This window comes from Botryllus schlosseri, chromosome 4, assembly GCF_051294905.1.
Source record: "Botryllus schlosseri isolate E-star chromosome 4, Bs_hap1, whole genome shotgun sequence".
In the NCBI taxonomy this organism is placed as follows: Eukaryota; Metazoa; Chordata; class Ascidiacea; order Stolidobranchia; family Styelidae; genus Botryllus; species Botryllus schlosseri.
In genome coordinates, this window is record NC_137239.1 from 22,095,348 (window position 1) to 22,109,261 (window position 13,914).

The following is a 13,914-nucleotide window of genomic DNA, read 5'->3' on the forward strand; positions in this document are numbered from 1 at the left end:
TTCTGCATCCACAAAATAGCTTGCTTGGATTTTATGAGGCCCTGAATTTTTGTTATCATTTTGCGAATAACCGTGAAAATATATTTTCCGATGTCGAATATGGTACCGTAAACAGTCTATCATCAAATTTCTGCACCCGCTAAAAGAGCTTACTTTGAATTCATGAGGGTCCCCCTCCCACATTTATGCGAATTTTCGTAATCATTTTGCGAATTACCGTGAAAATACATGCAGACCTACCGATGTAGAATATGGTACTAAAAACGGTGTTCGATAATTGAATTTCTGTGCTTGTTAAAAGAGCTTACTTCTATTCTATGTAAATGAGGTCATATTATAACATGCAATGAATTATTATTGAATATATACTTCCTAGTGTCAGTAGTGTATATTTCAAAATTTTCCAGTATATGTTTGTGTGAGATTCTACTTGCTAGCTCTTGATGCCAGCTTTCATATGGTATGTTAATTTCTAATGAAGCGAGTCCACACTGAGCCTGAATATCCAATATATCAAAGGAAATAGTCATTTGAAAAGCCAATGAAAGCATGTAGGCTATTATAGCCTATATATTGTTGTTTACAGAGCCATTCTCATGACTCAACATATTTTGTTGTGAATTAGGCTTTTTCTGAATGGAAACCATTCTCAGGGTTGTCATGATTTGTTCATTTCTTGTCTGGCAGCTTCCTAAATACTCATCTTGATGTAGTATGGTGTTTAAGCTGTCTGCATGATACAGAGCACTGAGTCAATATAGCACAGCCTTCAACGTGTCACCCAAGATAAATTACCCATCTGGTACACGAGAATGTTAAATTAGGAAGTTGAACGATTAGAAAATATTGCTGCAGCACCGCCGAAATAAGAGCGCGTGTTTATTTTCTACTGCTACTGAGCCCGCAACTCGCGACAAAGTTGGTATTTTTCACCTTTGTCGGCGAGTTGCGCAGCCCGCTCGCCGACGCTTTGTTTCGTAATCTGGCCACGCGGTGTGCATAGTTTTGTCACAGAAAGGCGCGATTCTCTCGTTTTATCTTGTGGCGAGGGCCAGTGTGCAGCAGCCTATGTGACTCAACCCTTCTAAAAAGAAGCTAAATGACAAAGGAAACGATTCCATAATCATCGGTGTGGACTTCATTCGCGTATCCACCCTCGATCAGGAAGGACTACAGAGGCCTATACTCACAGCATGGATTTTGGAATGCTTTCGACGGCGAGTATCGCTCCCGAAGATAATAATTGTTCGACGTCCACAGGTAGGCTGTATAGCCAAGAGCAGTGGTTCTCAACCTTTGTGTATTCGCTGGCCTAGAGACTATATAAAGAGTTATCCTACTATGCTGCAATATTCCGTTTGAGGGGTATGATGCATAGTTTTCGTAATTTTCCAGTGATGAAAGCAAGAAAACAAACTGATAAAGACGGCGGAATTAGCCGCGCCAACGTATTGCTCGCTTTATTCGTAATCGTATTGAGCACAATTCTCCCAATTTCTTCGATTGTCTACGTACATCAGCTGAAGACAGGGTGCATGAGAGGTTTGTGCTGCCTTAAATCCATCCAATCTAGACCACAAAAACGATATTGGACTTGCCTGTAAATTGCAATTGCGAGATGTGAGTAATGAAGGCTAGAGGGTTTAGTCTCTGATTTTGCCGTTGCGAAATCTTAGATCTTATAAGGTGGGATTTTAAATGAAAAGTGGTCCAGCGGGGCAAGCTGACGATTCGGTTTACTTGCTGCCTCTGTCTCCACGGGGCTCGAAACATGGTGTTTTACTGATGAAATGAAACAAATAGGCACTTCCCGTCTCATAACACCTTAACTGATTCCGGGCATATAGTCTTATCGCTCAGCGGTATAGCACTTTAGGGCTTAGTTACAAGGGGTCTTACCCAATGCCCCCTTCCATTCATTCAAGACTATTCACTATTCAGCTCACCCTATAATTCAAGCTTTAATACATTGGATAGAACTGCGTGTGCATATGCATGTCTCAAGACGTTTGTTCCTTATGTGGTTTCCTGCTTAGCACTTTAACACCATATACTTCAATATATGATGTCATTGATTTATGAACTAATCGTTTTACCAAACAGAGTTTTCGCAGTTGCGCGCGGAGTTTGGATCCACGAAGGAAAAGCAACGAGATGGTGCGTATTGCTTCATTTTACAATCATACAGACCAACATAGTTTCTTTAAACGACCTCCCAGGCGTTCGCGTTAATACAGATAATATCTACTAGATATACGTTCATCAAAAACAGCATGAAAAATCCGCCAGGAAGCTTCCCAATTATGAAATGGAGGTATTTGGTAGGGATGGTGTGAACCTCGTGACGTCACGTAACGTCATATTGCTAATTCCAACCCTTTCTTTCAATGAAGTGATAGCCTAATATGCCCTATATTAATGTACACGATACCTAGCGGAGATTCGACCCACATAATGCCACAATGCTGAAGTACATATCGGCGTTTTAAACGTCGCTAAATGTATCAACCGCGGTAATCAAAGGATATAATGATTGCATAAAATCAGTACATTCCGTCGCTTTGCCAACAATTTCGACGAGGACTTACCAAGGAATATAAGCTTACGCCTTAACGGTCTTAGCCAGACCGGACAATGTGTTCGGAGTCTGAGTATTGCTACATTGATATTGAGCAGAGTCTACAACGGGTTTCTATACTCGCTACCGATACCGCAAACAACAAGTTATGCAGCAGTAGCACGCACCTTAATCGCACGGATTTGGTTTTAATGATACAGTAAAGATATGAAGTCAAGATTGAACCCAGTACGACCGTTCGATGTTTTACATCAGAAGACGATATCAATGTCATTGATTGGTTGACTAAGCATCATTCGCTGACTACGTATATCGATTGCGGGTCAGGCTCACAGCAGAGAGTCACTAAATATATTCACAAACGGAAAGCTGGATATTCCGAGAAAATTTTTGCAACAAAGCAAGTAAAACTTTTAAGGTTGTCGAGGTGCATGATGCATGCTCGTTTAGTGTTGATTTTTTATGCTGCCAGCACCATGCATGGAGTGGCCCGCAGTTGAAATGCGATAAATTTGAGCCAAAGATCTTATAATGGAGGGAAAATTACAATTTACCAAAAGGTTCACAGTGCAGAACCTACCAAGGTTCTGTTGTGAACGCGAACCTATAAATTTCCGAGGTTCACACACAGAACGCGAACGTGAACCGCATGTTCACACCATCCCTAGTATTTGGACATGCAAAATAACCATTATTCGATACAGCCGCTTTTAAAATGAAATTGGAGATGCAATTGTCGTACAGGAAATGGAGAACGTATATAAGCAATACGGAATATACGGTATGGTGTTGAACCAATTCTCTCTACACACGGCTGTTGGGGAATTCAGTTACTTGCCTAATATTTTGTTACATAACACTACTCGGGTAGCAAACAATCTTACAACATTTTCCAATCGCGTATCACTCATGTGTTTACTACACTCCGTAGCACCTGGCTCCTGAACAACTTATTTTACTCAAATGTACTGTTATTTATGTGGCATTGGTGTTAAGAGCGGGCGATAGCAAGAAGACACAATTTATTTACAACTTGTGTATCCGGGGAATAACATGTCCATGATCACCGATGCGCTGTGAGTAATACAACTGTCCTTACTCACAGGCACAATGCATCGGAGATCAAGTAAAATTAAACGTTTCCGGCTCTTGTACTTAATGAACACCCAGTCAGGTTGTGAACCCATTCTGACACTCCGATTTCGATGTAGCGGTCGGGGTTCTTCTTATATGCATGCTTGGAGGTAGCATTGTTGCGTCCCAATGCCTATCTACATAACAATGAAAAATTCGAGGCTGATTGCGGGAGTTTCAGGGCCACGAGCGGAATAAAATTTATATTTTCGTCATCAGGGCAGAGTCAGGTTTCGATTGGCGCCCGCTTTACCAAATTTAATGCTCGGCAAGCTGGTCAAATTGCCTGTAGCCAAATGGAAATTGTGACGTGATACAATTTTACTGAGGCGTGAGATTTGCTTGTGTCAACACGATACAGGACACTATGTCGATACCATATAGGACACTATGATATCACAATTAAAATCGTTTTACTCATCCCTGCCGATTTCACGCGTAAGACTTTTATATTAGTTTGCAGCGGTCTTTCAGACCTTAAGGATACCACCTCGTCTCTTTCCAGGGGTTCGCAAACTAGGGGTCACCACCCCAATAGGGCTGTTTGCTTATTCTCTGGGGTCGCGGAGACGATAATTATAGAACAATGTCTATTACAAGAATGTTGATGCAGCAGATGCTATCGGCGGCTCACTTCTGAATATTTTAGTTCATTTAGTCAAAATAGAAGATAAAACGATATCTGAGGAATGCGAACCCGGCAAACAAGGTATCAGATCAGTGGAAGGATAATTTCACCTACTATAATGTAAGGTTGGTGTTTAGCCATTAGTATGAACATTAAAGTGTCAGGAGCATAAAACCAACAGGACAGTAAATTTTCCTTGCGGTAAAACTACAAGTGGCCGGGACAGTGCTCTGCGTTTAACGCAGGACACACACGGACGGCGAGGTCGAATAAAAACCATAAAAAGTTTGGGAACCCCTGAATAGGCCATGTAACTCGTGCATTAACTTTCTATCATTATAATAGGAAATAGGGCCGCTGAGATATGTTGGAAATACCGCACCAACTATTGGTTTTGTTGTTGGTTGGATCAAATAGTCAGCGATTACAGCTGTTCATTCCTTGCAGATAATACCAATATCGTCAATCCGTCAATTGAGGAAATACAAATGGCCATGTTCAACCGTACGTATCGGTATTGTTCTCTTGTTATGTGCATGTGAATAACTTTCGATAGGAATTCTACGGATGTGGATTTTATGTTTATGCCAATATTCGTAACAATATAGCTAGTACTATGAAAGGCTAGTTGATGAAGTTGTTTAGCGGAAGATCTCCAATGATACTAAACGTTGAGCAATCGAACGCTATACCAAATGTCATCAGCCTGGGTACTACAGTCATCTGATCGCTTTGTGAATTCCTGAACCACGTTCGTATCTTCATTTTCATGGTATGACGACAATGGCGTGATGACACTGTCGCATTAGAAATCTGATGTTTGATATTTCAACAACGGCAATGCGGAAAATTAACCCTTGTTTAGCCAACAATTCACCGGCCAAACGAGTGCATGATTTACTCGTATTGTGGCCGTGCGCATCTTACGGTGGACGTGGTCGATGCTGGAAACTAGTTGCGGAATGCGGATCGAACATTCCGTTAGCAATAAATGATTCTAGTGTCAGCCGAAAATATTCGGGTTCATTTCAATATTAATATACTATTCAATTGAATAAATGATTGGCGAACTGCCAGATGTTTTTGTACCGAACTGAAATGTGTAAAACGAGGAAAACTGCCATCCTACGCCACAATCAATTTTGTTTTCGCACCAATGATATCTCGGAATGAGCTTAAATTGAAATTAGTGAATCAATGCGAATAAACGTTACGATCGTATATGTCCACTCGATGATAACGATCTGGCCAATTCTCTTGATAACATGATTACAGGGGCTGAGGAGTTCGACAAAGAGCTGAACAAATTGAAAAGTTTGTTTTCAAACCGTATGTATCGTAAGACTCCTCTGCGTATTTACATAATAATGTCGTTATATATTCAATTCCAGAGACAGAAGCGATTGCATTCGACATTGAACAACTAAAGAAAATTCACGGGAAAAGTATGCAATAAGGAACGCTCTGCTGCACATTCTCACGACGTAAACCGTTCTTTTGTCTTTAGATTTGACATCGCCGCAAAGTGAAGTGAAGCAAAGCGAAATTGGAGGGTTTCATAGTACGCATATGATCGATCAGTCTTCGAAATATCTTTTCGTTTGCACATGGCTCAGAGAAGGCCCACTATTGACCACATCGCGCTTAATATGACATACACTTACACATCGCCTTTTACTGATTATATTAATAATGAGATCATTGAGGATATGCGTGACTAATAATTATATCGCGTCCTATTCCAGCCGAACCAAGTAACGACGAAAGGTCAAAATTAAAGACTACACAACTCGTACTCGACCGGATATAGGCTACTAGACCAGGGCCGGCCAACCCGAGTGGCCCGCGAGGTAATTTCCGAAATCAGTAATATAATGCAAAATGGATTGTGAACTTGCAAGGCCAACCAAAAACTTGATTAGTCTTGTCACAACACTTGAGATGTGATGACCGAAATATCAGTTCCGACGCATTGGCAGATCCATGAGCCAGACACATTTTGGTATATCTTCGTACACTACAATAAAGCAGAATAATTTGAGATAGATTTATCAAAAGTAAAAATTTTCTTCACGTTTCGCGCAACATGTTTTCACTCGATTTCTTGCTTCAAATATTGTTACCCCTTAGTGAATACGAGAAGAAGTGTCGTTCAACATATGGGACCTTGCGTTTGCGCTAGCAGAAAGATCGTCGACGATGAAACCTAGGCACAAAATGATTGATGCATGTTGGTCGAAGCTTTCGATATCGATATGTCCAGGCAACGAATAGTCCATAGTCCTTGCATACTGCGCCCAGCTATATATAGCAGGCCCACAATATAGTCAAGTGACAATACTATTGAACTATGAACTTCGAAAAATTTTCGCGCCTGGCGCGGCTAGTGGCCCGCGTAATAGTTCGTCAATCGAATGTGGCCCTTTGGCCAAAAAGGTTGGCCAGCCCTGTACTAGACTAATCGGAAATACCTGTTTGTCCTATTACGATCCCCAGCATTACAAATTACATGAATCACCTTTCGCGACTACAGACACTAAGTTACTATCGAGATGAGATGTGAATTATCCCATCGCAAAGTGCATTGAGATAGGGTAGGTCTCGTATTTTGATTGCCTGGTCGTTGCCAGTCGGTCGGTATCGGTATAAACACTCTTTAGACGACACATCTCCAACCTGTCGCTACAAGCACAGGTAGTGGAAGACATCGGAATGCCGTTCACCCACACCCTCCCCTCGTTCCCAACAGCTTTTCGTAAATTTTGCAGAAGACAAACGCCTGCAAAATGGCCTTTGTGAGTTACTGAGTAAATAACAGGTTAAATTTGCATAATCCGGGAATTATCAACGTAAAACACAAATACCTCCGCTTCTACTAGTGGGAATGGAGTCAAATTTGTTTTGCATCGTCTTTGAAGACAGCTCAACAATTTCATGGGGTTGACAGAAAAATTTGAATTTTTTTTTAATTTTCACTAATAAATTTAAAATTTTAATTTGATCTGCGGAGTTTAATAGAATACGTGTTGGAATTGAACCAAATTTGGTGAGCAGCGTTTTTTAGGGTAACCTGACAATTTCATCAATGAATGGCGGGAATCCTGAAAAAATGATATTTTTGAACAGCCCTATTGTGCAATGTGCAGGCAAGTCTGCAAGGAATAAATGTATTTCGAGAATTATTGCATTTCGAACGAAATACCTCTCGCTATGTCCCGACTCTTAAGAATTCAAATTACATTCAGAGAATGAGACCTTCAAGTTGGAGATCAAAACTCTTGATGAAAAGTATAGCCGTCGTAAGTATTGGGTTACCGCTTAAATGACATGTAACGACTGAAACAATATCATCACATTCAGAGTACGAAAATCTGACTAACGAAATAGCAAGTTTGAAAGAGGAGAGGACAAAAGGTATGCAATATACAAAATATTTATTGAAATGTTGAGAGACCTAAGATTTCATATGATGCGATATATGGTATAATGTGCAAGAGGTTAAGTTGGAAACAAATCCGCGCCATACATTGACAATCCTGATACTATACGCATTGATAATTCTGATATATGGTATAAACATGAATTGTAACACGCTGTAGGTCAGCGTAATAAATTGTAGGGATGCGGGTCTTTTTTGACGGGCCACAGCATCATACCATCAGACGCGAGGTCTGTGCGATGACATGTGAATTTGCTTCCATAATCGAAACGCCAAGGGGAAAGAATTCATTTAAATTACCAATGTATAAGGAATCACAGACATTTATTTGCAGTTGTCTTGAATTAGGACCTCAGAACAGTGTCGATTTCTTTACTACAGAGATCGCACCTTTGTGAATTCCTGAACCACGTTCGTATCTTCATTTTCATGGTATGACAACAATGGCGTGATGACACTTTCGCATTAGAAGTCTGATGTCTGATATTTCAACAACGGCAATGCGGAAAATTAACCCTTGTTTAGCCAACAATTCACCGGCCAAACGAGTGCATGATTTACTCATATTGTGGCAGAGGCATCTTACGGTGGACGTGGTCGCTGCTGGAAACTAGTTGCGGATCGAACATTCCGTTAGCAATAACTGATTCTAGTGTCAGCCGAAAATATTCGGGTTCATTTCAATATGAATATACTATTCAATTGAATAAATGATTGGCAAACTACCAAATGTTTTTGTACCGAACTGAAATTTGCAAAACGAGGAAAACTACCATTCTACAGCACAATCAACTTTGTTTTTGCACCAATGATATCCCGGAATAAGCTTCGACATAAATTGAAATTAGTGAATCAATGCGAATAAACGTTACGATCGTATATGTCCACTTAATGATAATGATCTGGCCAATTCTCTTGATTACATGATTACAGGGACTGAGGAGTTCGACAAAGAGCTGAACGAATTGAAAAGGTTGTTTTCAAACCGTATGTATCGTAAGACTCCTATACGTATTTACATAATCATGTCGTTATATATTCAATTCCAGGGACACAAGCGATTGCATTCGACATTGAACAACTGAAGAAAATTCACGCGAAAAGTATACAATAAGGAACGCTCTGCTGCGCATTCTCGCGACATAAACCGTTCTTTTGTCTTCAGATTTGACATCGCCGCAAAGTGAAAATGGAGGGTTTAATAGTACGCATATGATCGATCAGTCTTCGAAATATCTTTTCGTTTGCACATGGCTCAGAGAAGGCCCACTATTGACCACATCGCGCTTAATATGACATACACTTACACATTGCCTTTTACTGATTATATTAATAACGAGATCGTTGAGGATATGCGTGACTAATAATTATATCGCTTCCTATTCCAGCCGAACCAAGTAACGACGCAAGGTCAAAATTAAAGACTACACAACGCGTACTCGACCGGATATAGGCTACTAGACTACTCGGAAATACCTGTTTGTCCTATTACGATCCCCAGCATAACAAATTACATGAATCACCTTTCGCGACTACAGACACTAAGTTGCTATCGATTTGAGATGTGAATTATCCCATCACAAAGTGCATTGAGATAGGGTAGGTCCCGTATTTTGATTGCCTGGTCGTTGCCAGTCGGTCGGTGTCGTTATAAACACTCTTTAGACGACACATCTCCAACCTGTCGCTACAAGCACAGGTAGTGGAAGACATCGGAATGCCGTTCACCCACACCCTCGTTCCCGACAGCTTTTCGTAAATTTTGCAGAAGACAAACGCCTGCAAAATGGCCTTCGTGAGTTATTGAGTAAATAACAGGTTAAATTGTGGATAATCCGAGAATTATCAACGAAAAACACAAATACCTCCGCTTCTACTAGTTGGAATGGAGTCAAATTTGTTTTGCATCGTCTTTGAAGACGGCTCGAAAATTTCATGGGGTTGACGGAAAAATCTGATTTTTTTTTTAATTTTTCCTAATAAATTTAAAATTTTAATTTGATCTACGGAGTTTAATACGTGTTGGAATTGAACCAAATTTGGTGAGCAGCGTTTTTTAGGGTAACCTGACAATTTCCTCCGTGAATGGCTGGAATCCGGAAAAAACGTTATTTTTGAACAGCCCTATTGTGCAGGCAAGTCTGCAAGGAATAAATGTATTTCGAGAATTATTGCATTTCGAACGAAATACCTCTCGCTATGTCCCGACTCTTAAGAATTCAAATTACATTCAGAGAATGAGACCTTCAAGTTGGAGATCAAAACTCTTGATGAAAAGTATAGCCGTCGTAAGTATTGGGTTACCGCTTAAATGACATGTAACGACTGAAACAATATCAACACATTCAGAGTACGAAAATCTGACTAACAGAATAGCAAGTTTGAAAGAGGAGAGGACAAAAGGTATGCACTATACAAAATATTTATTGAAATGTTGAGAGACCTAAGATTTCATATGATGCGATATATGGTATAATGTGCAAGAGGTTTAGTTGGAAACAAATCCTCGTCACACATTGACGATCCTGATACTATACGCATTGATAATTCTGATATATGGTATAAACATAAATTGTAACACGCTGTTGGTCAGCGTAATAAATGCTAGGGATGCGGGTCTTTTTTGACGGGCCACAGCATCATACCATCAGACGCGAGGTTGCCTGTGCGATGACATGTGAATTTACTTCCATAATCGAAACACCAAGGGGAAAGAGTTGATTTTAATCACCAATGTATAAGGAATCACAGAAATTTATTTGCAGTTGTCTTGAATTAAGACCTCAGAACAGCGTCGATTTCTTTACTACAGAGATCGCACCTTTGGAGTCCAGGATCGACGCGATGAATGATTCGCATGTTTTAGGTGAGCCGCAGATCTTCTATTTTACTGTCTCAATGATATCATTAGCTAATAAGTCCTACATGTACTAACCGGTTAATTGCGTTAAAAGTGTAGGTTCAGATATGCAGCCTTGGTAGCTATTAATCTAGTTCAAACGAGCTGTATTAACGCTGGTTAATTGAAGATGTCGCTGTAAAGTAGGCTTGACAGGTTGTTTGGTATCCAACTGTGAATTTCCGACGAAAACGTCACTGGTACCTTTGGTAAAATTCAAGTTTGAGTTCAAAATATGTTGTTTCTCACGGTCTTATATGCAGAGATGATCAACAACGAAGTACTTCACCCTTTATCGGGGTACGCAAGTGGGTTTTGCCTAACTTCAATACTTGATCGAGTGGTTATGCTTTTCTTACACTACTGCTGAAAAAATTTAAGGCAAAAATAGCTTTTTACACCATGCGAAATATCTCCTGTATCACGGTGTAATTGATATTATGTCAAAAATTGCGCCTAATTGTTTTGGCATTACCTCATTAGTCATTTTGCGTTAGTCGTAACGATGCGCTCTGCAATTTCCGAAGTAGCCACTTCCTATTACCTGCTAATTGCTTGCGACCCCTCGACCCACTGTAAATTTTGAAACCCACTTGAGTAATTTTTCAAACCTCTATTATTTACTTTCTATTATTTTTGTCATGTCTTCAAAATCACTACTTCTACTTTCAATTGAGTAGAATACCGGCATTACTTCTACTTTTAATTGAGTACCAACACTGACTACTTTGACTATATCCTGCTTGCATGTATTCTTTCATCCGGCCAATGGGTTAAATCTAATCCTAAATACATATGTTTACATTGAACAGGATTCGATTCCATAGCGAAGCAAATCGCAGAGTTGCAGAACACCGACGTAAATCGTATGGCAACGAATGCTTATTGCGTGCTGTGAATGAAGACGAATAACTTTTCCATTACTTCAGAATCTGAATCATTAAACCGGGAGATCGCTGAGAGAGAACAGTCTGATGCCTTACGTGAGTATACATTGATAAAACGCACACAGTGTCTTATGTATATTGTATAAATACCCAATAGGTTTAACGACCTAAAAGGTTTACCGACCTAAATAACATTTTTTATTAGAAATGACAATTCAGTTATGCATTCCCTTCTTCGATCAATTCATAGCGCTGTGTTCGACGCTTCTCCATTTCATACGAGACATTTTAAAGCTCATGAAATACCCTCTTTGGTCGATCGATTATACTGCATATCATATTATATTGATGCCAATAGAGGAGTTGGTGTATATTATAGGCAAAATTCGGCATATTCAACGGATTCATTTCTCTTCAATTTAAAGTTTATAATTTGTATTTCAACAGAAACCGACGCTTTAGCAGCAATACAGAAGTCGCTGAATGACACGTATCTGGCAGTTAAAGGTTTGGTATACAATTTATGTTCAGTAAAGTATGTAACATGTGTGATTTTCGGTAACGGTCAAAGTCACGGCCGCATATGGAAGCAATTCCGTCCGCCTCATTCATGTTCCATCTACGCATAATTTGATATTTTACAGTCATAAGTCCCATGCAAGATGAAATCACGCGGTTGAACGCTAGTCAGCACAATCTGAACTTGGAATTGGTGAGACTGCGATCGGGGATCGATAAGATTGACCAGCTGAAGACGAACCAATCGGCCGTACTGTCAATCGTTGCAAATCTTCGAAATGATGTGGTTCAACAGCAAGCCCAAGCTGAAAATCTTACTCGTACCCTGCAGTCGGTATGTGTGTAGCTTTTCACGTTCCTGGTCTTCGTGTGTGCAATTGATAATGGAGATACAGCTTTGTAAAATAATTCATCATGTATGTGGTCGTCAGCCCAGTTAGTCAGCAACAATGCACTTTGACTTTTTCGGATGCTCTTATACTAATTATATTTATACTACAACAGTTATTGGTAACATAATTTGCTTATAACATTGATAATTTTGAAAAGTAGAAAGTAGTTTCACGATAAGTTCATTTTTATTTGTGAAATTTTCGTGAGAACCGCATGACATATCCTATGCATCACTCTAACGGAACATATTTTCAACTTTATTCTGTAATCTATAGACCTTGGTAGCTTATTCATAGGGATTATCGCCACTCGAATATTTTGATTTGCGTATAGGTGCAAGCCACGATCGCCTATTATACGGAAATTGCCAGATTATACACAAGTACTAGTGACTGGAAGAGTTACGGCCTCATGCTCTATAAAAAATTTGGCAAGGCCACATATGGGTCCGCGTCGACGACATGCGCGAATCAAGGAGGCAGACTCGCAGCTAAAATACTTCGCGATCCGGATGCGGTTCGGTGAGTAGATCGTCGTATCTAAATATGGGTTGCTTGGGTACACAGTAAATGCGTACTTAGGCAAATGCATATTTGTCGAGCCGCATTAAAGCTTTCGACTGCTTCCAAATAGTTTTGGCAAACGTAATGTCACGTGCCTGTAAAAGTCTGGTTTCAAGGTGAAAGGTCAATCCAGGGGCCGCACATATTGTTGGAGCAATACGATCAACATATTACGTGCCTACCTTCGTCATCATATTGTAAACAAGTCATGGCCAATGTCATGTTCATTGCAGCTCACCGATTTCCAATGTATATGTCTGCATTACCAATTTTGTTGCAATTTGTATTTCCCCGTGTTTATTCGTCCTATTGCCTTAAAATCTTAGCTTGCAAATGTTTGTCTTAACCGATCACACCCAACTCTACTGCGGCTTAGCTGCGGGTACATATTCATTTCAGGAATTGAAATCCATAGAATCGGAAGCTTTGTGCTCCACGACATGATAATTCAACGGTCAAATGCATTTCTTCTGGCCTTTTCATTTTCTTGCACTCTCTCTCAGTCTCTGCCAGGCACTCCTCAGTCCATCGGTTCTGTTGCTGCCGAATTATAGCCCGTGACTGCCTAGCAGTGAGGTCGGCGATGGGGAGCCCATTTAACCTCCGACACATAATAGTTAGTCCGAACCAGGATTCGAACCACCGCCATTGGTCTCGTGACGCTGGCGCTTAACCAACTGCGCCCCTCGCTTCCCCTATACCGGGAAAATTATAGGATCAGATCTGTGCTTTTATCCATTAATGACTATGATAAGAGCCTAAGCTTGTATACCGTCATTACACCCGTTGATGACGAGTCCAGCGAAATACTGCATGTGTTCATGCTACCTAAGTCTCAGAGGTTTATTTAGGCTCATCCTCGCCATGTTATCCG

The 13,914-nt window shown here is 40.3% G+C and overlaps 2 protein-coding genes across 4 annotated transcripts in view; both read left to right on the forward strand.

Moving 5' to 3' along the window:
- LOC145437410 (uncharacterized) overlaps positions 1-13,914 on the forward strand; it is a 183,328-nt gene that overhangs the window by 168,768 nt on the left and 646 nt on the right. The window lies entirely within an intron of this gene.
- Positions 847-9,517, forward strand: LOC145437421 (uncharacterized). 3 transcript variants are annotated; one of them, XM_080314675.1, is made up of 12 exons: positions 847-1,260; positions 1,396-1,542; positions 2,104-2,157; positions 4,788-4,844; positions 5,616-5,669; positions 5,732-5,785; positions 5,848-5,901; positions 7,568-7,639; positions 7,701-7,754; positions 8,713-8,766; positions 8,829-8,882; positions 8,945-9,517. In XM_080314675.1, the coding sequence occupies exons 1-12, from the start codon at positions 1,194-1,196 to the stop codon at positions 9,073-9,075; spliced, it is 852 nt and encodes a 283-aa protein (XP_080170801.1). In that variant the 5' UTR covers positions 847-1,193; the 3' UTR covers positions 9,076-9,517. The 3 variants fall into 3 exon arrangements, with proteins under 3 accessions (XP_080170801.1, XP_080170802.1, XP_080170804.1); XM_080314676.1 differs by lacking the exons at positions 8,713-8,766; positions 8,829-8,882; positions 8,945-9,517 and adding an exon at positions 8,161-8,706 and having other exon boundaries at positions 859-1,260; XM_080314678.1 differs by lacking the exons at positions 8,713-8,766; positions 8,829-8,882; positions 8,945-9,517 and adding an exon at positions 8,161-8,706 and having other exon boundaries at positions 869-1,260; positions 7,586-7,639.